We start from the raw sequence: 26,279 nt of genomic DNA, 5'->3' as shown, positions 1-26,279 counted from the left end.
TGCTATAGCCTACTGCTCTGCTACCTATACTGCAGCAGGGTTTTACAGCTGATGATGACACGACTGGAGACGGCGATCAACACTACAACAAGATGTGGGTTAGCAGCTTGATACGCATTCGGGACTGACGACTTTAACCAACGACGGGATAGATCAAATCAGCATGACGGGCGTCCAGTTCCCCTGATGATTCTCAAAGGCACGATCGTAGTTTACGCGGACATGATTTTAATTTCGAGAGTTGCTGTGTTGGATACGGGATGGTGTACGCACCCATGACACAGACTGGGAGGATAACAACATTTGTCCCATTTTTGCCTCACAGCAGCCGATACGAATTTCCATAGAGTGTGGCGCACAAAGTAACCTAAAACTAAAACCATCGCACGGGACTGTCTGGGGCATATCATCCTCTACCGTTGATGGATTGTGCTATTTGATGTAGAGGGATCAACCGAGCACTGGTGCTCCTGCTGCCCGGGAAAAGACAGCCGCAGGGGGCACTACTCACCTGGTCATTTCATCACGCAAGAACAAGTACGTGTATGTTCAGTGTGTTCATGCATGCCTACAGGAAAATAGAAATTCGTGTGCGCGCGCGAATGTAGGCCCGCCTGTGTGTGTGTGTGTGTGTGTGTGTGTGTGTGTGTGTGTGTGTGTGTGTGGTGAGGGGGAGGGAGGGATATATGGACAGACAGAGATATACTGCTCCCTCCATGCATCATATTGCCTCATGTTATGTATTACCACTGCACTTTGTGAAATATAATTTCCCCACTTGCTTATGGCTAGTAGCCTACTGTAATGGCCCAGTCACAGTGATAGAATTTGAGATTGCTTTGATGTTTTTGAGATACAGCAGCCTAACAGGTGCTTTTGAGAAGCTCTCACCAAGCAACATACGATAATGCCATTATACTATACTGTACGGTTGTGTACAGTGCATGCTTTCATGCGTAGGCCTATACTACAGTGCCATCGTTGATGCATTCACGGGCCTTATATTTAATCGCATATCTGACTACACCACAGCTGTGTCTGCTCACATGCCCTTGCCTTGGGCCAGCACAGATCGCGGTGATTTTCATTTAAGTGAGAGGCCATTAAAGTCTGACAGTGTTCTACAGAGCTTGTATCGTCACTGTTGGTTGGAAACCTCATACGTCCAAAACCGTTATACTTTTCAGGAAATAAAAAGAGCCTGTGTTGCAATGGATCTGATGTAGTTTTACTATTTAGTCACATGCTTAATACTTTCATTGGTTCAATATTTCTAAAACCCAAAGACAGACTTAACCACTTTCATTTTTATGTAAAATTATGCCAAAAATATCCCCCAAAATCCAGATCTAAAAGGCTCACAACGTGTGATGCAGGTCTATAAGCTGCGTTGTGAGCTCATAGATCGTCTATTTTCCCCTACTTCTGTGTGACACTGTGACAAATATTAAATTACCCTCCCCCCAAGAACATACAACAATACAACATGGTAAAAAGTTGAAATATGGAGAGATACAAGGTTTCTGCCCGACAGCAAAGATATGCAAGCTAGTAATGGAAATTCACTAATGGCAGGATGATCAATAAAAAGCACGGTCAGTTTTCTTCTCTCTCCCTTCACTCACATGAGGATATTCCATTACACATACAGTATATACGCCATGGCACGGCACCATATAAAGGTTTAGAGTAGGCTACTATACAATGCTGCTTTTGCCATTACTGAAACGGATTTGTTACATGATGGCAACTAGTGGATTGTCCAATGTTTTCATCCATTAATGGTAGGCCTATGCTGAATATGAAGACTATTTACTATTTGTTTCTGGGTCTTTGTACCATGCACACCTCACTATTCTGAATTTCAAGGTTGTACTTTATTGTTACATCTTGTGTAGGTTACAGGATGCCAATTTAATTAGTCATGCAGTGACAAACACTGATTCCTCTTCAAAATCTCCCTATAGACTTTGCCCCCATGGACGAGAATAAATACCCATGACTATAATTTAAAAGCTCAGAGTGCAGACTCTTTCCCACTATAGAGAAGAATAAAAAGCCTTGTTTCTATTTTTAAATCGATTTCTTAGATTCTTTCCCACAGTGGATGAAAATATTTACACTACCATATAGGTAGGCAGGTAAGTGTTCAAGTTTAACAATATAAAGGAGACTCAATTATTGCTAGAAATTACATTGGGAATGTAAATCTTTTCATTGTTACAGAAGCATCATTTGTTATCAAATTGAAAATCAGTTGCCACTAATACAGTCTGGTCAATGTCTTGGCTGAGGCCCTTGGTGTAATGATTCGGTCAAACCAGCACTGGGTATTGTGGGTGAGAGAGTTTTATTAGCCATCTGTAGAAGAAGTCATTGCGATTCTTACTATTACCCACGGTAAACCCACCTTATCTAAGATTAATAATAATAATAATAATAATACAAAACAAACTATAAGTGTGCAATGGGGAGTCTGCATGGGACTTAAAACTATATAAATTAAAAGGGAGATGATTAATGTTGAATCGTGGACAATTTCAGTGAATAATGGCCATTAAAGTCGCTTGTGCAGTATGTGTAAGTGACAATCCCTTGACTCCTTCAAAACCGCTCTCAAAGGGCACCTACGGATGGCTGCAATTCGAAACTGGCCTCTGTAAAATCTGAATCCCCCCCCCTTTTCCCCTCACTGTATATGTATCTTTTCCCTTTTTGCTTCCTATATGATGAATTCCTGTTCTGTTTTTTAACTACATAGAAGTGTCTATTTGTATGTCTCTAAATGTTTTGATGAATTGAACAATGTGGACCCTGTTGTAAACAAGTGTAATGCTTAATTGGGTCGTCCACTCACAGTTAACAGTCTTTGTATTGAGTTTGTGCTTGAAATGTACTGTAATTCTACAAACTGTTAATAAATATTTCAATCAATCAAAAAAATTAAGATAGTCCATAATGTAGTGATAGTGGGAAGCCGGCTGGTATAATGATTATTTAAACCAGGATGAAACCAGAAAAATACTTCTTTCCTCCATTTTCAATTCATCAGAACATTTAAAGACATACAATACAAATATACAATTTATGCAAAAAAATATGAAATCATCATATACACTGTTAGAAATATGGGAAAATGTGTACAGCATAGAAATATGTGGGGGGTCAGTTTCGAATTGCAGCCGCCCGTAAGAGCATCATACATTCAAAGTCATAGCCTAATATACCACACACACACGCACACATCTTTGGTTCTAAAATATTGTTAATTAACATATGGCTGACAAATGATAAGCTTATAAACAGGCCTCTTCAAAAGTCATCCTAGAAATTGGAATCTGGACCTGGCTGATATTTTAATGATTGTTATAGATGCCATGGGTGTGTCCAACATCATGGCTCATCCATATCTTCCTAGTATGACCTATTAAGGTCTTTGCACAATCCTCATGTGCTCAATACAAATGCTTTCTATGAAGCCCATAATAATAATGCATTATAAACAAACGTAGAATCCATTATAATCTGCTTAACACTGTATAATGATAGTTGCTGAAATGGTACATAGAGATTCACAATTACAACACAAAGTATGTAATAATGTGTTGGGAAACTCACAGACATTTTTATCTGTGAGTTTCCATTATGGCCCTGTGTATTCTATTCATAGACATTAAATTGCTGCTTATAGTGACTTAATATTCATACTATAATGCATTATAAAAGTGATTGTGGTACACGTGTTACCCCAAACTTCCTAGAATGAAAATGTAGATTTTTATTTCAATTTAACGAGTTTATTTTTTTACCTAAGTATTTATTTAGTTGATTCCTTCTTTTACTCGATTGAGTTTTATTTTCAGGTACATAGTGAGTAAAATGTGAGCTATCATTTATGGTAAAAGTGATTTGAACATTTAGCATACCCTCTCATCCAAAGCCACTTACACAGTGCAAGATGGATGACGTGAACCCTAAACAAACGACAGGGGGAAACGGTCTAGTAAAGAGTTACATAAGTGCTACACAGTAAACCAGGTAACCATCAAACCTAGCATGTCTAATCAATATGCTATGATCTACATAACATGTTATTTGTGGACAAGCAAACTGACAACATACATCTAGACTGTTTATGACTAAAAATAGACAACAAAAAGTAGCACAAGAAGTAGAAGAAGGGCTGAAGTGGTTCATGTATGTTTTGTAATAATAATAAAAATCTACAAAGTAACTAGTAACTAAAGTTTTCAAATAAATGTAGTGGAGTAAAAGTACAATATTTGGTAGTACAAATAACTCAAACTTGTACTTAAGTAAATGTACTTTTACTTAACACTAACTTAACTTAACACCACTGGATTTCTTATTGTTAGGGGTTTGAGTGAGCATGCCGGCAGACCAGCAAGTAGAGAGTTGCAATAGTCTGGAGATGACTGACTGAGGCTTGTATTTTATACAGACTTACGATCCAAAAGCTTGTTCTGTGAGAGATGGAGTTCTTGATGTCGGAGGGGTCAAGAGAAGGTTTCTTGAGGAGAGTTGTAACTCTATCTGACTTGAAGGCAGATGGGATGCAGCCTGATGTGTTAATGATGTGGTTATGAGTGTGAGTAGATCAGGGCAACGGTCTGGAAGATCAAGGAGGGGTGGGGGAAGATAGGAGGAAGAGCTTCTGATATTATATCTCTGCTGTCGATAGCTCCAAAATGTTCATTTTTCAGGAAATGAAAAATATTAAACTTTGAAGAAATGAAGAAAACCTTATATTTTAAACCAAAGAAATACTGCCTCATCAAAGTTGCTATTGTGACTTTATATATTGTCAATTACTTGCATGAGAGGTGAAGAGGGGGTGAGTTATCCAGTATGATTGACAGTTTGAGGATCCCATTGAGTTAGCTGGTTTTGTCAGAACCACCTTTTAATGCTTTTCATTGCTTCAATATTTTTTAACCAACTGAACCAATGAGTTTGCTGGTTTCTGACGGACGGCGACGATATCGCTTCAGCAGAAAGGGATGGATGTCATCAGTGATGGGCTATAGAGGCATATTGGAATGAACACAAATAGAAGAGAACTTATCTATGGCTTTGTTGAAGGCAAAGAGGAATGAATGCATGGGAGAGTTCATCTGATTGATCGTATACTTGCCCTGATGAAGGCTCGAAACATGTTGGCGTTTTAACTTTTGTAATAAAATAACTTAATTTTATATCTACCCTGTCCCGGGCCTCTCCTCATTTTTAACTTTTTTGAATTCTCGGATCGCCGCCTTTTCTTCAACATTTTAGTCACTTTGATCTTTAAGCACCAGACTACTTTTTTAAATGTTTTTCACCTCCATTGAGCACCTAGTTGATTTTCTTAGCTATGGCTTTGTTGAAGGCAAAGAGGAATGCATGCATGGGAGAGTTCATCTGATTGGTCAGTTTAGACTCAGAGCCTCTTCTTTCAGCTGCTCTGAGACATGTTCGCTCAGCTCTGAGGGTTTCAGATAACCAAGGAGCTGGCAGACGCATGCTTGGAGGAGAGAGGGCAGTGACGTTAAAGACAGATGTAGTGTAGAGGAATGAGGAGTTGCAGTCTGTTGAGAGGGAGGGCATGAAATCAGGGGAAGAAAAGAGAGCTCATGTTCCACCCAAGGTGACAGAATGGACAGAGGTTGGATAGGTCTAAATGGGAAAGTGGAGAGAGAGAGAGATGTTATAAAGTGGTGGTCAGAGACATGAAGGGGAGTAACAGAAAGGATAGAGGCGGAGCAGTGTCTAGACTAGAGAACTATAGGTCCAATACATTACGGAATGAGGATAGAAGAGTGGTAGCATGAAGTCTGCTGGTAGGTGGAAGTCCCCTAATGAGAGGAGTGTCATCTCCCGGGAAGAGGCTGATAAGATTAACCTGCTCTCCAAGGAAATCGCCAAGTTGACTTGTGGGACAATAGAGCACAATAATAGAAAGAGGAATTGAATTGTAATTGAGAAAAAGTATGAAGTTCATGTGTGAAAAATGAAAGATGAGAAAGGCGTACAGACATTCACTTGGGATATGGTCCACCTGGGCCAGAAAGCCTGGGAGAGTGCATGAAGTTGTAGGGTTCTGAGAGGGAAGCACATAGCAGTGTGTCTTGTGAGAGTCTTTTGGGAGTGTGGAATTGCAGAGACTGGAATGAGGTGTAGACTGAAATGAATTCCTCTTTCTGGACTGTTGGGCAGTTCCAGAGTCCTCCTTCCACAAGGAAGTGGTGACTGGGTGACCTGGAGAACACTTGTGCATAGTGTGCAGAGAATCTGAAAGAACAGGAATAGTTATAAAACACATTGTAGCAAAAACGTTAATTCATACTGTTCATACTGATGACTAAAAACTGACATAGAAGTGACTACCCACAAATGTTGGACAGAATAACACATTATTTATAGTATTGTAGGGCAATAACCCGGTGAAATAATGGAATTTTGGGCACAATTTTTCAACATGCCTAAAATCACAATAATTTGTATTCAAAAGTGACTACCGGTATGTACTTAAGTGTTCTGTTATCTTCCACTAATAGGCTACTATGTTCTTAACAAAGTATAGGATATAGTGTACAGTTATGTGAAAGAACAATCAACATATAAACAAAAACATTATCATTAAAAAAATAATCTTAAAAAAATATATTATTATGAGTCCAAATCAGTCATTTTGCTAATTTTAAATATTTTTAATGTCTTTGTGACAGATGTGTAGGTTAAGCACACAGTGATAAACAAAATCAATAAAAGCAAGCACCCACTGCCTGACTGCTTGTACAGTACAAGATAAAACTATCTATAGCTATTAGATGCAACATTTCAGTCGCCAATACCTTGTCTGCCAATGTCTTGGCGACGTAACGTTGCAGGTCTAATAATGTTTTTCTCTTGTACTGTGCAATATTTTCAACACAAAACCATTTTCTAATTTAGTAGGCTTCACTTGATCTTGAGTAATCAGAACCAAACTATAGTACACAATGGAGCAGAATATTCAAACGGCACCACTACCCTACATAGTGGAGCACACTATTCAGACAGCACTTGTACACTGTATTGTGAATCAGCACTATAACTGCTGCAAGGCTGAAACCAGATCCCTACTCCTCACACCCGGAATCTCATTCCCTTCATCCAGCCAGTCCAGTAACGTCTGTAATCAGATCATGTCCAGCACCTGGCTTTAACAGGATGTCTGCAATCATTTTAACATCATTTGCATCACAAGCCTTTGCTGGAGCAACAATTTCATCATGCGTATGGTGGAGTTCATGCTCTTGTGATGAAAGGATAATTTAGTATTCCCAAAGTGTCATCCACTCAACTACCTAATCAACCAATCAGCGACCTACTAACCATTGTCTATATTTTCTAATACAGCAGCTACATAGTTGGGTGAAATGTTGTTAAAATGTTCACATTTTATTACTGAGTTCTTTAGCTTAGAAGAATGAGAATGATGCTGGATAGGAGTACCTACACTGTAGGTACTCCTATCCAGCATCATTCTCATAGGTGATGCACTTACTGTAGGTCCTACAGTAAGTGTTACACAACAAAGTTTGAGTTTTTAAGGGTAAACATTGGAATTTACACTGGAATGAAGATTGGAATAAGTGGATGGCACAGTAAGGGAAATGCTTTTACCAATGTCTTTGTTTCAGAGTCCAGGGTGGAGACAGATGTGCAACCTTCTTTAGAAATCGTTGCTGTCAGGAGGAAACCTCCTAACTCCATATTTGAGGTTTTTTCGGACATATTGAACCAATGAAAAGTATTAAAAAGCGCTTCAGACAAAACCTCAAATATGGAGGTTCCACCCTCAAACTGTCTCCTAAAACAGCTAACTACACCACTTTTCCCCCTATCATGCATAATTGGCAATACCGGTATATACCGGTATATACACCAACTTTGATGAGGCAGTATTGCTTTGTTTTCTGAAAAATGTACATTTTGGAGTGGTTTCGACAGCAGAGAAATCAAGATTCTGATCAAGATGATCCATATGCTGTCAATTTAAAAAACAAATTCTGTTCTCCTTTCCAGCCTTTCAGCATGGCTGAGAGGACGCTGGAACCGGGGCCTGTCAGTGTCACTGTCAGCATCCCCATGGAAGAGACCAAACTCCCTGGCACACCTCAGGAGGCGTCCCTGCTGACCCACCTGAAGAAAGTGGAGAACCACATCACCGAGGCCCAGCGCTTCAACCACCTGCCCCGCCGCAGGGCGGTGGACCTGGAATTCACTGAGCTCTCCTACACGATCCGTGAGGGTCCCTGCTGGCGGAGAAGTGGTACTACATGTTCAGTTTTAACAAAAACAGTGTGGGATCAGGCAAGCGTCACGAATGATGGTCAATATGTCTGAGCAGAAATTGAAGACGAAATGATTTCAAAGTCCTATCCTCTCCCCTCTCTAGAGGGAGTTATAAATTCGTATACATTTAATTAATTTCGTGCTCTATTTACACACACTCTCACACATGCACACACGCACAGGCACAGTCGCACACACGTGTCTGCGCGCGCACACACACACACACACACACACACACACACACACACACACCTGTTCTCAGAGTCAGACTTCCGCCATGTTGTTGCAGGCTGTAGCTTTGCTGTGCTCAGCAGAGTTTAGACATAGGCTAGTAAATAATTTACATTTACAGGCTGGCACAGAGCTTCCTGCCCTTTTCTTTGTGTTCTCTGACAATCGGTTATGGTACAAGAAGGCCCTGTGATCGATCATCTACTCATGCAATATATAAATGGCATCTTAAACTCACCAATCTTATTCATGGTAATGGTATCACTCCAAGTTTAACTACCTATTGTATACCATAATATTTGGCTATTTTGGTTATCTTGTATGTGTTTAGAGGTAAGGGAAGTGGCACTTGAAAAATATATATTTTCGCTCTCCGGTGTAACCTTTTGAAAGGGTGTATAATGTGATGCTCACCTTTTTTGTCTCATATTAATGTCAATCTTGTCTGATATTGGCTTGTATTTTGAGAGCCAAACAAGTTATTTGTTGACCCATTGTGAAACCTATGTCAGTGGAGATGACAGGTGAATTGGGGATAAGCCGTAAGCTAGGCTGGAAAGCCAACACGGCAGGACGTTTCTGCGCACTGGTCGATAAACAGACTTTGTTGGTACTGAAGCATTGTGTTTCCTCTGAGCTCTGGTCCAAATCAATCAGTGATTCTCCCTTGTTGTTTATTCCATCTCAGCAGGATATCTGTCTAAGCTTATTTGTCTGATGGCGTGTGAAGTGGAACTCACTAGGTTTTAATGAGAGAGTTCTCGTAAGGAAGGTAGCTTGTCAATTTGTCCAGGCTATTTACAATCTGACTGCCCCCCAGCACCACCATCAGCAGCAGACTATAACCGTCTCTAGGTCACCTTCAACACACTGCACGTACCCCAGTTAACCCTCCTCTTCCTCTACCAGGGGCGCTATCCCCTCCTATACAGGTTTAATGTTTGTCTTTAGTTCAATGTTTGTTTTGTAAACGCCATTGACAATGAAGGGAAAATGTACGTCATAATGTGCCTCATTACGTCATATTGTCTCTTTATTGTTAATGGCGTTTAATGTTTGTGTTGGCACCGTTTGTTTTACATCACCTAATCAACATGAGTTAGACTTTAATATAGTGCCCCTCACTTGGTTTTTATTTTCCTATGCACAGCTTTGTGTGTTCATACCACAGAATGTGATGATTTGATTGGCTGAGCACAGAATGTGACGATGTATGATGATAAGAGCACCCCTCACTTCACACGAGTGTGATTTTTCCTTCACTTATGGTCTTCCTCTTCGGATCGCAACGTTGTGTGTTCTGATGTGCTTGTTTGTGTTTGTGTCTGATGTTAGGAAGCAGTATACAGTACAATCTCTCATCCTGCTTTTATCAAACTAAACTGATGCCAGGACATGAAGCTGTAGCTGACAGAGAGAATTGAGCATTGTGGTACTGTGTTGTGGTGTTATTGATGGGAGAGAGAGTGGAGACACACACCTCATTGTGGTACTGTGTTGTGGTGTTATTGATGGGAGAGAGAGTGGAGACACACACCTCAAGAGTACTAATTTCAAAATAGAGAGGACTATTGCACCAAGCAGAAATCATGTAAGTAGGATTTCATAAAAGAACAGGACGGCAGGTACTGTGCAGTTGAAGACAGACAGCAGAGACATAATGACATTTCTTGTAATGAAAGAAAGGGAAAAAAAAGACTGATGGTGGAATGGGCTCAGGAAGGTTATAGGAGATATGAGCAGCCCCCCCATCCCTTCGTCTCTTTTTATAGCCTCTTCCTGGGGAGGGCAGCCATTTATCCCTGTCATTATGAAGTCACCATGGCCTCCTTTGATGTTGAGGGTATTCTCCTCCCAGGGGAGTTTACTTGGTAGTGTAACACAAGCCATGAAAAGGAGAGTGAGGCGAGAGAGAGAGAGAGTTTGAGTGTGTGTGTGTGTGTGTGTGTGTGTGTGTGTGTGTGTGTGTGCGTGCGTCTTCTTGCAGGTCAGCATTTTGTTATTTACTGTTGGCTGCAGTGCCAGATACTCTCAATAATACGGAGATTGACGTTTAGATATACATAATTAATTAATTTCCGTAGAATGTTTATGAACATTAATTCATGTGGATTTAGTATATATCAATACAAAATATATGCATAAGCAGTTAACAGTGATGAATCTCATATTGACAAATTTGGCAAGAACAAAAAGTTAAGAGAAACCAAATAAATGCTGTTGTGAAACCACTGTTAACACACCAAGTTGACCAACTCAATTTACAAAATGTAGCTGGGAAAAAAACAGGATTTTATGTCGTCTCACCCCATAAATTACCATAAGATCAGGTGCCATGGTGATGTCCGGGTCTCCCTGAGACCAGCACCGCGGTCATGCACAAATACGACAATCTGCATGTGCGACGGTCGGAAAGGACTGGGACAGATCATCTGTATGCAGCACACACCAATTCACGACTAGTTTCTCTGACAGGGCTTTGCTCTGCTGTGTGTCTGACTGGAAGCCCTTTCTGATGGATGCGATAGCAGCGCAGAGGAGGAGGGGCACCGCCATTAGACTGCTTTGCCTGATAGTGTGAGGGTTAGAAGGGGCCGTCAAATCTACTGGGACACCTAATTATACAACCTGAGAGAGGAAGAGGAACCCTGGCAGACGGTGCTAGAGTGAAGAGATTTAGGATATGGGCAGCTAAGCACTATAGCCCTCAACACTCAACGGACCCTCCTCTATATCACATGGCCAAACTGATATTATTAATATAACTAATATACTTTATCCACAATCTGTATCCATACACAGCCGGCAGACCTCTGATATCACTCAGACTCAGACATAACCATGTTAAACAAACCCAATACGCCCATATATAGGCAGGACTACGGACACGTCACTCTGCCTCAGACATAACCATAAGATGTGATGGCCGTGTATCGGCCACAGGTACAACCTCTAGTATCCTATATAATCCATATCGCCATATAGTATAATCCATTCATCATTTAATCAGGACAGGACTCATGGTTGTAGTAGCCTCTACAAGGTTATTGAACCCCTCGCTGCACCAACACCAGAACAACAACAAAACATAAGACAAATGGAGGTCAGCAGTGTTGTTAAAATTGATATTCAATTGAAAACCCATCCTTATACTTATACATTGGGGTCTCACACTGACAATAGCACCGCTTTTCATTTAGCATAATTTGATTGATTGATTGGAAATTGTATTGTAACAGATTGCAGAATGGGTACAGTACAGTTCAAGGAAAGTACAGGTCAATACAAAATTTGCTAAGTGGATAAAACCAGAAAAAAAGTTGTTGTGACGTGTTGTGAACTTGTAGATCTGCTATATCCCAGCCATTGTCTGCTCCAGGATAGAGGCGCAGTCAACAGTTACAGTTAGACCTGCTCTGACATCACTCACCACCTTTCTTATGCTCCACTGCTACCGCCAGTATCATGCAGTAAACATCCTGCTGTGTCATACAGTATGCACCACCCCGCTATTGTTTCCGTCGCTCTGACGTTTATCTGATCGCAACATTGGCAGTAGGGCATACAGTCCAAAACACATCCAATCAGAATGGTAGTTTATCTCTCTACAACTATTAAAAGATTCCTGATTCATGATGGTGTTTTTGAGTTCCATCCAAGTTTCATCAGAAACTTGACAGACTTGAGAGACTTCCCTTAAAGCTGCCAAATCCTCCTAAGTGCAGCAAATTCATTCTCTGGAGAGGCTGTGTTTCCACATATCAGATTTGAACCACTTAATTACCCAGACAATAACATTTCCTTGCTTGGGGATTGTTTCTGGACTTTGAATTGGTACATATACAACAAGCACAAACAATAGCTGATCCCATGTCAGCAAATCAATTTGACTCTTGAGGATATATTTTGGAATATGAGTAAGTTAGTCTGGTAGTTTGAATAGTCCTGCGTATTGTACAAATAGAGATTATTTTTGAGGTTGAGTAATAACTTACGTGTTTCAATTTAATTTAATTCAGCATTATTTAATTGTTCTTTTTTGCAATTAACATTCAATTTAAAGATTGTAGGTCCCAAAGTGAAATTGCATTACTCAATGAGAGCAAGATGTTGGCGATCAATAGACCTCGATCCTGGTGGCTGTCCCTAATGGAACAAAATGCTACTCTGGCTTTATGTTTACATAGTAATTGTTTATGACATAGTGAATAGCTGAGATTTCCCCCTCCTCAGGTTACAAAGCCCTGCTCAAATGTCTGTCAGGAAGGTTCAACAGCAAAGAGCTGATTGGCATCATGGGACCCTCTGGAGCAGGGAAGTCCACTCTGATGAACATCCTGGCTGGGTACAGGTGAGACTGCATTGATTGGTGCCATTACTCTTCAATATTTATGACGGGAGTTATTATTTATTAAACATCAATTTTTTTTAAAAGAAGGGGAAAAGAAAATCATCATTTGATGAGGATCCATTGTTGTTCATGTATTATCATTTTGTCAACCAAGGCCTGACGTTACGTGGGTTATCGTTACTCTCTCAGTTTTTGTTTTCACAAATGTGCAAGATGATGGATATGTCATTTTGCTGTGGTCTGTCGGGCGGGTCTATTTGGACAAAGAGAGACAGGGATGAAGGGACAGATCTTCGTGAACGGCCGACCACGAGATCTAAGGACCTTCAGGAAGATGTCCTGTTACATTATGCAGGATGACATGCTGCTGCCAAACCTCACAGTACGGGAGGCCATGATGGTGAGGCCACTTACATTTACCACTACCATGTCATCATAGCCAGAAAAAAGCTAAAATAGCAGATCTACAGGCTTATGTGTCATGATGCAATGCATTGTGAGCTTATAACACTGTGAGTTTGTAGGTTATCTATTTTCGACAAAGTATATAGGGCTTAAGTGGTTAAATTCAATGTTCAATGATCATTCATAACTTCAAGATCCTATGCTAAATCATATCCTTCTTCCAGGTCTCTGCCAATCTGAAACTGAATGAGAGCATGTTGGTGAAAAAAGAACTTGTAAGTTTGAACTTATTAATTAGTTTGACAAAAGTTGTATTACAAAATGTTAATAAATATTAACAGTAAATGCCAGTTCTAGTTAATCTGCTTTGAATTGTATCTATAGTCATACCAGAGCTTGATCAGCGAGAGAAACAAAGAGAGAGAGAGAGAGGGGGGGGGGGAGGGGGGGGAGGGGGGGAGGAGAGGAGAGGAGAGGGAGGGCAAGTGATAGGGGAGACTATTTCACCCACGGAATCCCCGGGACTGAAACCTGAATGCACTGATCGACATATTGCGAAGCGACGTGTTATCAGTGCAATAACCCTGGGATGCTAGGCAAGCTGATCCTGGCTGCATCTCGAAGCACCACGCGTCTTCTGCTTGTATTATACTGTACACGTGTCTCACAATCCTACCTCTCACCACGCCGCAGGTGAATGAGATCCTGACTGCTCTTGGACTTCAGGAGTGTGCCCAGACACGGACCATCTCCTTGTCAGGCGGTCAGTGTAAGAGACTGGCAATTGCACTGGAACTGGTCAACAATCCTCCAGTGATGTTCTTTGACGAGCCCACCAGGTACACTATAGGAGATAATGTGTTTTAGCGCAGATAACTTGGTCTTAACAATTACCACAGTAAAGTGTTCATTTACCTTAATGTCATTTGGACCCTTGTGGGTCCATTTGGAGTTCATTTTCCTACTTACATTGATCCCAAATAATTTGCCATGGTGTCTATTTTGTAGAATTGCCCTGTTCAAAAGTGTTTTCCTTTTTTTAAGGGGTGCTAGCCCCTTCTATAAACCTTGTGTAGCAATGTCAAATGTCCGCTAACATAAAATGTACGATGACAAGAGCGCCCCTCATTTCACACTGGTGTGATGTCATTTAGTCTGGAGTTGCCCTTTAATCCATTAAAACCAAGAAAGCATCTGTGTCATTTTTTATTTTAGCTATATAGCAACAGTTTTTCAGATTCTGGAACATTGGTTTACTTCTGAAATTATTCTGATTGGTTTACTTCTTGTACATCTGCTATTTCTGAACATTTTTGACAAATATTCTCTTCTGGGGGTCACTAGCACAAAATGGTCTGTGGCCAAATACATTTTGGGCGTCCTTGACACGGAAAGGTTTGAGAACTATATACTGATTTAGAAGGCATTTGTAGAATCGGCCTTGGGTCTTAATGGAACTGTTGGTTAACATCCAAACTAATCGTGTCCATCACTCTTCACTTTGTCTGCTGCCCCGGCCCTGTGTCCCCATGTCAGTGGTCTGGACAGTGCATCCTGCTTTCAGGTGGTTTCCCTCATGAAGTCTCTGGCCCAGGGAGGACGGACAATCATCTGCACCATCCACCAGCCCAGTGCCAAGCTGTTTGAGATGTTTGATAAGGTAATTTGCACTGTGTATTTTTATTTGTTTTCAATTATTATTTCAAAATATTTTCAAAAAACATTCTAAACAAAAAACATTTTTCATGAATTAAAAGCTGATTCAATGATTTTTTTTTTCAGTGAAGAAATAAATGAAATCAACGAAATTCCATAAATTAGAAAACAAATGTTTAAGTAGTAGTGAAAATAGCCGATCTACAAGCTCACAAAGTGGCACGAAGTGACTTGTTCTGAGCTTGTACATCTGCTATTTTCACTAGTTTAGGTCCCGGGGAGACATCAAATTTCTCTTTTGGGTCATGGGCTAAAAGGCTTGGGAACCACTGCTATATATGATAATGTAATTAATGCTCTATATTTGGACTCTGCCTGTTGGCATCAGTCAGATATAGCTCTCCATTAATCCTGATTTATATTTTGTTGTACACTGGTGCCGTGCACTGAAAATAGCAGACCTCCAAGTTCACAATGAGCTGCTAGATCTGCTATTTTCTTCGCAGGACACCCACCATCGTACGATGGAGTTCAGAATTACTATGCAATGGATTCTCCTAGGCATGTTATGTTAGGTGTTCATGCATTATACAGTGAGTCTGTCTTTGCATGCTGAGCTCAGTTGGTTACTGTGTATCTGCACTGTACCCCCCGACAGCTGTACATCCTCAGTCAAGGACAGTGCATATATAAGGGCACCGTCCCTTACCTCATCCCTTATCTGAAGAACCTGGGCCTCCACTGTCCCACTTATCACAACCCTGCTGACTTCAGTAAGTCTGGGTGCCCTGGACATGGATGCGTGCGTGTGTGTGTCTCTGTCTGTCTGTTCTTGTCAATTGCGACCCTCTATTTTTTTCTGAAATTACGCACTTGTCATTATACTGCCCATAGATTTATATTCTGTCCTCTTGTGTCCCATGCAGTCATTGAGGTGGCATCGGGGGAGTATGGGGACTTGAACCCTGTGCTGTTTGAGGCCGTCCAGGGGGGTCTGTGCTCAGAGGAGGGAAAGAAGAACTCTAGTGACAAAAGCGAATCATCTTATCTCACTCACAGCGTGAGTAACATACTGACATGTCACAGACACAGCAATAATTTATGACACCATGTTTACAGGAGACCTGTAGAATTGTGACAAACCACTTTGGTTCCCAGTTTAGGGCAAGAAAAAACTATTATTTTTTTTGTTCCAGTTCCGAACCAACTTTTAGGGTTCTGAACCAATTAATTTCAGTCGAAACGAACTGGTTCAAAATTAGCTGGGAAAAAATTACCGAACCGGTCCCCGGTGGAGAAGGAGATAAAGTTCTCTAAATTCCACTATGCCACCACTCATATGGGTGATGGCTTTTTAGTTGAATTATTATTTGGCCTTTCTTCTGGGACATAATCTTCTCTACACATTTTCTGTTTCTCAGTCCTCTTTTTCACATTTTGCTACGTTGTTATGAGTATTTCTCTTACACATGGTCCAAAATGGAAAAAAGAAACCACACCAGATAAAAAAGACAGGGTTTCAGCTTCTTCAAACCACCAAGAGATTCTTAGTGTACTCAGTGGCGTTGAAAGCAGAAGGCTGTCTCGCCACTGTTTTTGTGAAATACTTTGGAAAAATCTAAAAGGAAAGTGGAGGAAGACCTAAGTGTTCTGACTGGAAAATAAAATGAAAGGGGTTCGGTGTCTGTAGGTATGAAGGTGCCAGATTATTATAGGGCATAAAAAAACACTCTAAAGTTCTGTTTAGCAGGTCCAGTACAGTGTTGTAAGATGTTGAGTAATTGTGATCTCTTCAATTACAATGACAAGCATTAACTATCAGAGAAATTGTAACTATCAACACTTATATATACCACATATTTTATCTAAGAATAAATATATTAATTCTGATACAAGCTTTTCTTTGAGGAATTGAAATATTCTAGCGGTGAGGCTCTAGGGTCAGTCAGTCCATCCAACACAACATATCTAAAAAAATACTTTCTGTCGTCATGTAATTAGTTGTGAACCTTCATTCTCCCCAGATGATGCTTTTGGTGTCCCACACTGGCTTTTGGTGAGGTGAAACTCATGAAGTGCAGTCAAAGGCATGGTGTAATGACAGAAAATAAGTATCTTCTTGACTGGAGAAGGGTGGAGTCCCTGTCACAAAGTGGCAAAGTCGGTTATTTTAGTCTGAGTATATTATCAGTGGGTGTGTTGGATCATGACAAATTAAATTATTGCTTTTCATGACCTTTAAAAGCAGTGCACTGTGCTCAGCACGACACTAGTGTCACTAGAGCACATGATGTGAAATTATCTCGGTAGGAAATAACGTAGGAAGAAGAGCGTATTAAACAATTAAATACATCTGGCACCGGTCCTATGAAAAGTATTTCTCATAAAGTTCAGTTCATAAATTCATAATTCGCCAACAACTAAACTAAACTAACCTACACATAAGGAGTGGACATCTACAACATGCGTAGACCTGTTCATCCAGGAGTGGGCGGCAGTAGCTCAGTTTTGTCTTGGAAACCTGAGGGTTGTCTGTTCAAGTCCAAGATGTACTACAGTATGGTTGAAATGTTTCCGTATGTTTTGTCTTAAACAGAAGCTTTATGCCAAAATTGTTGGTGACACATGACCCTACTGCACCTCTCACACAGGCACACACACACACACACACACACACACACACACACACACACACACACACACACACACACACACACACACACACACACCATCCCATGATGTATAAGTGCACCCCCTGGAGTGGACATGACGCTAACACATGAAGTGGCATAAGAGGAGTAGCAAATGAGTGGCTTAAAACATACCTGCAAGAAAGAAAACAATACGTTCACTTTAAAAATGTAAGCTCTAATACCCCAAACATTACCCATGGAGTGCCCCAAGGTTCTGTGCTTGGCCCCAAACTATTTATACTATATATAAATTACATGTGCAGTACTGACATTGCTCAAGTGCGTACTATTTGCAGATGACACTAGTCTATACAGCTCAGGAAAAGACCTAACACAGCTCATATGTACAGTGAAAAGGGACCTGGAAACTCTCAAAATGTGGTTCGATATTAACAAATTATCTTTGAACCTTAGTAAAACGAAATACATGATCTTTAGTAACAAAACAATAGATAATTCAGTTAACAATTAATGACATAGAAATTGAACGAGTATATGAAAACAAATTCTTGGGTGTAATAATAGATAGCAAACTAAATTGGAAACCACACGTAGTGCACATAAAGTCAAAGATTTCTAAAACAATAGCTATATTATACAAAATAAGAGACCTTGTATACAAGGACTCACTGCATGTATACACTCTATTGTTCCATCATGCTCCCATTATATAACCTACTGTGTGGAGGTATGGGGGAACACCTACTATACAAAACAATAATACAACCAATTTATATGCTACAAAAAAAGGCCATAAGAATCATTAATAAAACAGAATATCTTGCACCAACAAATCCACTCTTCATCTGTAAAAACACACTAAAACTAGAAGACATAGTCAACCTCAACACTGCAATATTCATGTTCAAAATAAATAAAAAACTACTACCAACCTCCATACAGGACCTCTTCGAAACCAGGGAGACCCAGTATAACCTTAGGGGGACTTGTGTACTAAAACAAAAAGGGGCAAGGACCAACACAAAAGCAAGATGTATATCTAAAATAGGGGTAGACCTTTGGAATAGTCTAGATAAAGAGTTAAAACTATGTACGTCACTCATCAGATTCAAAAAGTTGTTTAAAATCAAGGTACTTAATAAATATAAAACACTATAAGATCAATGTAATTCCTATTATGATTATTATCTTTATTATTGTTGTTCATCATTATCACTTAATTCCCCGTTTGGACGGAGCTCTGATTGTTCTCGGCCTATTGTCTTAAATTAGCCTGTCACATCTTGTAAAACAACGAAAAGAAGAAAAAATGTTGTGTTCTCTTCTCTGCTTCTGCTGTTTTTCTTTTGTTTTTCTTTTTCTGTTTTTGTTTTTCTCGTTTTTGTTTTCTTACTTAGTTTTTGTTTTGTCAGTAACTAATGTTACTCTTAAAAAGGCTTCATTCTACACCTTTTCGGTGCTAAACTTGACCTTATAATACAATCTGTCTTTAAAAATGTAAAAAATGTAAGTACAGAAATAAACTATTCGTTTATGTGTGGAAAAGCATGGGACCTCACATCCGGAAATTGGCCGTTCACCTATTCTGGATGCCCAACGTCATTCGGCCTCCCCCCAAATAGGGCCCATAGTCTTTTGTTTAAAGTAGAATGGGGCCTTATGGAGCCAATCGTTAACTTAAATTTGCATGAAAACAACAGTGATGTCTTCATATGACAAATTCTAATATTATACATTTGTATTAAATAATTAAACTTGGTAAATCTTTACATTTACAATACTGACACAGAAATGAGGGAAGGTTTTGCTGGTTTCACAGTGTGAATATTATTTGTTCTCTATCTCTACAGGACACAGGAACCCTTGAGAAACATAGCTTTGCCACCAGTACATTTACACAATTCTGCATTCTGTTCCAAAGGACCTTCATTATAATATGCAGAGACACGGTAAATTACTAAACTTCATCTATCTTGAAATTAATCAATATGTGTGTCTTTTATCACCGGTATCTATTTTTCAGAGAAATTTAGTGCTGTTGTGTGTTGTGTTTTCAAAGGTGTTGACCCACCTCAGGGTGATGTCCCATCTGTGCATTGGAGTTTTGATCGGTCTGCTCTATCTCAACATCGGCAATGATGCCAGCAAAGTGTTCAACAACACCGGATTCCTCTTCTTCTCCATGCTGTTCCTCATGTTTGCTGCCCTGATGCCCACTGTCCTAACCTGTAAGATACTGGTTATATATTGTACTCACTGTCCTAACCTGTAAGATACTGGTTATATACTGTACTCACTGTCCTAACCTGTAAAATACTGTTTATATACTGTACTCACTGTCCTAACCTGTAAGATTCTGTTCATATGCACTGTCCTAACCTGTAAGATAGTGATTCTTAACCTATTGAATTTCAAGGACCCCTACCCATTTTTATATGCATTAGGCCACGGACCTCCATTTTCTTTACCTCAACCCAATCTACACTGTAAACAACATCATAATTACTCAGTGTTATAGGCCCGTAAGAGTCCATTTCAACCCCTGGTGGTGCATAAGATACCATGCATACACCCACTGTAAGATACTGTTCATGCCCAACCTGTAAGATACTGTATATGAAGGGGATGTAATGAGTCATGTTACACTTTTAACTTGACAGAGAATCCTAATGTGTTCTTATGTTGCTGTTGTTATGCAGTTCCTATGGAGATGTCTGTGTTTATGAGGGAACATCTTAATTACTGGTACAGTCTGAAGGCTTACTACCTGGCCAAGACTATGGCTGACATACCATTCCAGGTAATCTCTAAAGCGGATCAAAAATGTTAAATTATTGTCTCTTATGCCTAATTTCATACACTGTCTTACTACAACAGTGTCCCATGCTGAAAATCTATAGGGTATAGCAGTGGCGGCCGTTTTCTGGTTACATTGTTCCAGACCCCCTTTTACCATAGAGATTTAATCAATTAATTTAAGACTAGAATCAAGCCAATCAGGATCCTGGTGAATTCATGACCGCATAAAACATTTGATTCTGTGAAAAGAAAATTGACAACTGCAAAACAAAGGGTATTTATTAAATAATATACTATATCATAGAGTTATGTTTTATGGTCATGATTCACCAGGATCCTGGATAGCTTGATTCTAGGCTTAAATTAATTCCTTTTGGAAAAATGAATCTGGAAGGACGGAAACGGACATTGTACGCCTCTGCTATGCCCTATAAGCTTAAAATGTACTGCTATGCGACATGTCGGAAGAGTGTGGCTCTACTATTCTTTGTCACGGTCAAGTATAAATCTGGCTTAAAACATTTAATGTACTTTTCTCTCTTCCACTTTCATAGATTCTTTGTCCCATCATATACTGTAGTATAGTGTATTGGATGACAGAACAGCCTCCAGAGGCAAGTCGCTACCTGCTGTTCATGGCCCTGTCCACGTCCACAGCCCTCGTAGCCCAGTCTCTGGGTCTACTCATAGGAGCTGCGTCCACCTCCCTGCAGGTTAGCAGCCATACATGTCTAAACAAATACATTTAACTGAAAAGATTTAAAACTACAGTGGTTATTCTGTGATCCTGTTCAAGTAGTTAGCAACTCGGGTCCTCATGGTGACATAGAGGACTCGTACACTCGACGAGATGTTTTTTTTTCTCCTCTTTTTCTCCCAATGGCCCTGGGCTCTATGCACACAGAACAGAATGACTCTTCGGGCCTCTTACTTCCTTCACAGATATTACCGATACTATTAAGGCTCTGTTCTATTTAGTGTACAGTGATTCTCAAACTTTTTCATTTCAAGGACCCCCATAACTCTCAGAGTTACCGACCCGTACAGGGCCATTTGGAACCCACTCAAGGACACTTTCAGACCCACTGGTGTAGCAGAGTGTTTCCAGTGAGCCAACATGCGCAATAGCAGCACCCTGACTCTGTTTGACCAGAATGGAACAGAGCCTTCATTAGTATCATCGCTGCGGTAACACCCGTGAAGGAATTAGGGAAGGTGCCCAAGTTGTTTCCAAAATGTCGTGTCTGCATAGAGCCCATTCCCAATTCTCCATGTATTCTAGTCCCTTTATCACTGCTAATATCTACAGTTGTAGAGCACAACCAACCACTTGTATCCTCTGATATATGTGTGCCATCACAGCCGCTTCTTTTCACGTGACTCGACAGTGACTAAAGAGTTTCACTGGGAAGATGTAATGCATGTGGAGGAACATGCTCTTCCTCCTAGTTCCACAACGCACTGACCAAACTGTCAGGCGGCGATGACCCATGTGCATAGTACGCTCCATTACTTGATTTTGATTAAATGTTACGGAAGTATTTTTGATTTGATTTGATTTTTATTTGGATCTCTTTTAGCCTTTCGGCTAATCTTCCAAGAGTCCAGAAATAAATTAAAACATAACACAATACATTATATTACATTGCAAAATAGTACATTTCATTTCAAAATTACATCTCAAATTACACTGATGCTAAACGACAACAGTGAGTTAAATGTTACAACATAATAAAAATACCTATACCTCTAATCCTCAACTCATACAGCCGCACACACTCACGCACACACAGGCACAGCATATGCCTGCCCACAGACGGATACAGTTCATTCACCTATCTATGGTGGACTCTGCATGGCAGGGTCGTCCTCCTCCCTGAGCCAGCTGAAAACCTGACCGCATACCAACATTAAGTGGCTTGAAATGAAATGGAGACTACAAGTTGTACAAATAACACTAGTTAAACCTATATTCCAGAGAGGAGTCACAGGAACTGCAGTGCACATGGGGGTAATGGGCTATAAAGCTGTCGAAACAATTGGAACTAATACAAAGTAGTCAGGAAGTTGGTTTCTTTATTCCTGCAGTGATTTTCTTTTTCTTTCTTTTTTAAAGATTTGTTTTTTTGGCTTTTTGCCTATATTGATAGTTAGTAAAGACAGACAGGAAAGTGAGAGGAAGTGAAGGGGAGAGACTAAAGCTATTATATAATATGTTCAGTGAACATAGCTGTTTTTTGTCTCCTAGGTGGCAACCTTTGTGGGTCCAGTCACAGCTATACCGGTGCTGCTGTTCTCGGGCTTCTTTGTGAACTTTGACACCATTCCCAAGTACCTGCAGTGGAGCTCCTACGTGTCCTATGTCAGGTATCTGTAGCATCAAGCTTACATGTCCTCACTCCTCAGTGGTGGAAAGTAACTATTAAGTACATTTACTTGTACTGTTTCAAAGGGCACGTCACCCCTTTTGCAACCAGATCTTATTTTAATGATGTTTGGGAGACAAGAAACACTTTCCTGGGGGTTTTTATGTGGGTAATATGTGTTTTTAGATATTTTAGTATTTCAAAGTGCCAAATCCCAATATCCCGGCCGCTCTGGGTCATTCCAACTTTTTCTTTGGCAATAAACTAAAAACACATATTACCCACATAAAACCCCCAAGGGAAGTGTTTCTTGTCTCCCAAACATCATTAAAATAAGATATGGTTGCAAAAGGGGTGAAGTGGCCTTTTGAGGCATTGGTACTTTACTTGAGTATTTTCAATTTCCAATACACTTCCTTGTACTCTACATCTGAGACGTAAATATTGTACTTTTACTCGACTACAATTATTTAAAAACTTACTTTGTAGATTTTGATTTGAAAATAGCTGATCTACAAACTCACATTGCGTCGCAATCTGACGCATTGTGAGCTTGTAGATCTGCTATATTCAGAAGATTTTTACTTGAAAACTTGAAATGACACATTCTGCATAATGAGTACTTTTGGTACTTAAAATACATTTAGATTTTTACTTGTATAAGTAAAGTATGTTTACTTACATAATGGGGGGAAAAAAGAAAAGTACTTTTTTCACACCTCCATGTCCACATTTTAAGTTTTGATTTGATTTGACAGTGCCAGAGTTATGTTTGGGACAGGTTTCTGGAATTTATAGATAATATATAATAATGATAATAAAATAAAAATATATATACTTTTCAATGTAGAAGTTACAATGTATTTTACATAATAAAAATATAATCATGTGCATCTTGGTATACACATGGGAATGGCTTGACTTGGATCTCATGACTTCATGTGGCCATGCTGTGAAGTCAGTCATCAAGGAAAATAGAGGAAGTAATTCTGCAAACTACTGGCACGACAAATTAGATGCTGATCAATTCAGTGGATCAGCGCACGCATGCACGCGCGCAAACACATGCATGCACGCACGCACACACACACACACACACACGCACGCGCGCGCGCACACACACACACACGCGCACACACACACACACACACACACACACACACACACACACACACACACAAATGTGAGGGCCTGAACGTCTAGTGAAGAAAAGAAGCATTCATTCATTTAAGCTGTGGGCTCCTCTTTAAGGTCTGGGAGGTACCCTACATACATTTGTAACTCAGAGAGTGTTACACTTGTACATTCTGAGAGGTAACACTAAGGATTTTACTGTGGACTTTGGGGAAACCTAGTCTTGTTATTTTGTGCACCACATGCAACTGTAACCTACGTGTTTGGGATACAGGGGGCTGGAGATCTAACCTTCGTTACACTGGTCTTCCAGAATGAAAAACTCTGTAAAAAACAAAGAATGTATCCTAACTGTCCTTTCAAGATATTAGTTTGTTTTGTTTTTATTTAAAAAAAAAATCTTTCCACCAAATAATGAATAAATGAACAAAACATAAATATGAAATGAATGAAATGAATATGAAAAACTAAAAACATAACAAAAACACACAGACACAAAGGTAAACAGAGAAACAGCTTGACATAACTACAACAGTACAGCATTTTTCAAGTTGAGTGCAAGGCAAGGAAAAGAGCAGGAGACATGACTCACAATATACATCAGATATACGTATGACCTTATTTGTCACAGGCCCGGCCTGTATCCAGCCCTCGCTCGCACTCCGTGGAGGGTATACTGTATTTTATTGTATTTGAAATGCCAATACAGAGTTGCCAATCTGAGTTCTTTGGGGAGCACTGAGCGTTTAGACAGCAACTGCTCGATCCCCTGTTGACATTAATTACGATCTAGAAGAAGAGAATTGCAGTTTGTAGCAATGACCTAATTTAATTGTTTTGTCTTTCCTGGGCTCTTTCCAGATATGGCTTTGAGGGAGTGATCCTGTCCATCTATGGGATGAACCGCTCTGAGTTGGAGTGTCCAACAATAGTGTGCAAGTTCCAGAAGCCTGAGGAGGTGCTGCAGCTTCTGGACGTGGAGGATGCTAAACTGTATGTGGACTTCCTGGTGCTGGGGGCGTTCTTTGTGATCCTCAGGTTAGCCACTTTCTTGGTCCTGCGATACAAAGTCAAATCAGAGCGTTAAGAGGTCCATAGACAACCATTCTGGGATATGAACTTTCACACATATAGTATATTCCTGCAAGGTGAGATACAGTAGAAGGCATATAGTTTCTCTCTGTCTCCACGCACACATGCGCTGCCTCACACACACACACGCACGCACGCACGCACGCACGCACGCACGCACGCACGCACGCACGCACGCACGCACACACACACACACACACACACACACACACACACACACACACACACACACACACACACCAATTAGAATAAAGACTAGAATTAATAATGAATACAATCATCCAAAATCTGACATCATTATCCGAACTACACATTACAGCGTTCATTTGCATTATTCAGAGGACTTGCGGTGATATATATGGCTGGATTTTGTATTTGGAAAGGTTTTAGTCAGGAAAGGGGGAGATTAGGCAAGATTATGGATGGCGTATAGATTTCCTCACCTGCCCATACTTAGCCCTCCAATATATTTTTTGGTCAGAGTGTTTATATATATCACCTTTACTCTACAAGAATACTGTGTAAATGCACTAAACATGAGCAGAATATCCTACATAACAACAAAGCATGTTTCCTTATTATGAGGAATTGAGATGTACAGTTATTGGATGAGGGAATTCACAGCAACTCAACTATGAGCAGACATATTGTAGTACGTAGCCATGGTATTGAGAAGCCCCATTAAATCGATGACTATCATCGTCATCATGGGACAGAATTGTCCAGGCCAGGATCATCCTTACTGTATGTAGCTTATCCTCCTGCCTGTAATATCTTTCTTCAACGGTCCAGACTCAGAGACACTGGACTACCACTGATACCCCATTCATCAACATTTAAGTGAACAACATCACATACACTGACTCAGCAATGGTGCGTCAATGTGGTCACGAAGTAGTAAACGTCAGGAGTGGATTGTCAAGTGAGGATCATTCTCCGTTGGGTTGGTCTTATTACCAGCCCCATCACTCTTATTATTATTACACGTCATCACTGACCAATAAGCTGTCAGAGGATGATGGACTTTGATTCCCATCTCGAGAAAGACAATGTTGGCAGGCGACCTGCACTTCTAAAGCCTTATTTATTCTTAGTTGGAAATAGCAAATCTTGCAGATCTGCTATTTTCGGTGTGCAACACTCGCATGCAACCAAGAATAACTTCAGGCTTATAATGCCTTGAAATTGTGAAATACATCCCACTGCAATTAGTGTGCTTCAGATGGGAAAGGTACGTGGATTCACCTCTCA

The 26,279-nt window shown here is 40.2% G+C and overlaps 1 protein-coding gene across 1 annotated transcript; it reads left to right on the top strand.

Annotated features, from left to right (window-relative positions):
• Window positions 1–454: 454 nt before the first annotated feature.
• On the top strand, window positions 455–25,023 carry abcg4a (ATP-binding cassette, sub-family G (WHITE), member 4a; the record flags this gene model as incomplete). The annotated part of the gene is made up of 15 exons (XM_080780611.1): window positions 455–537; window positions 8,071–8,317; window positions 12,805–12,922; window positions 13,190–13,322; window positions 13,552–13,602; window positions 14,021–14,166; window positions 14,864–14,987; window positions 15,642–15,756; window positions 15,910–16,043; window positions 19,488–19,586; window positions 19,697–19,865; window positions 20,337–20,437; window positions 20,991–21,149; window positions 22,685–22,803; window positions 24,798–25,023. Exons 2-15 carry the CDS (start codon window positions 8,080–8,082, stop codon window positions 25,021–25,023), a joined length of 1,932 nt encoding a protein of 643 aa, XP_080636737.1. The 5' UTR covers window positions 455–537; window positions 8,071–8,079.
• Window positions 25,024–26,279: the final 1,256 nt, after the last annotated feature.

This window comes from Protomyctophum bolini, assembly GCF_963924005.1.
Source record: "Protomyctophum bolini genome assembly, chromosome: 13".
Taxonomy (NCBI): Eukaryota; Metazoa; Chordata; class Actinopteri; order Myctophiformes; family Myctophidae; genus Protomyctophum; species Protomyctophum bolini.
The sequence above is the reverse complement of the archived record's forward strand: the minus strand, read 5'-3'. Positions and strand labels throughout refer to the sequence as shown.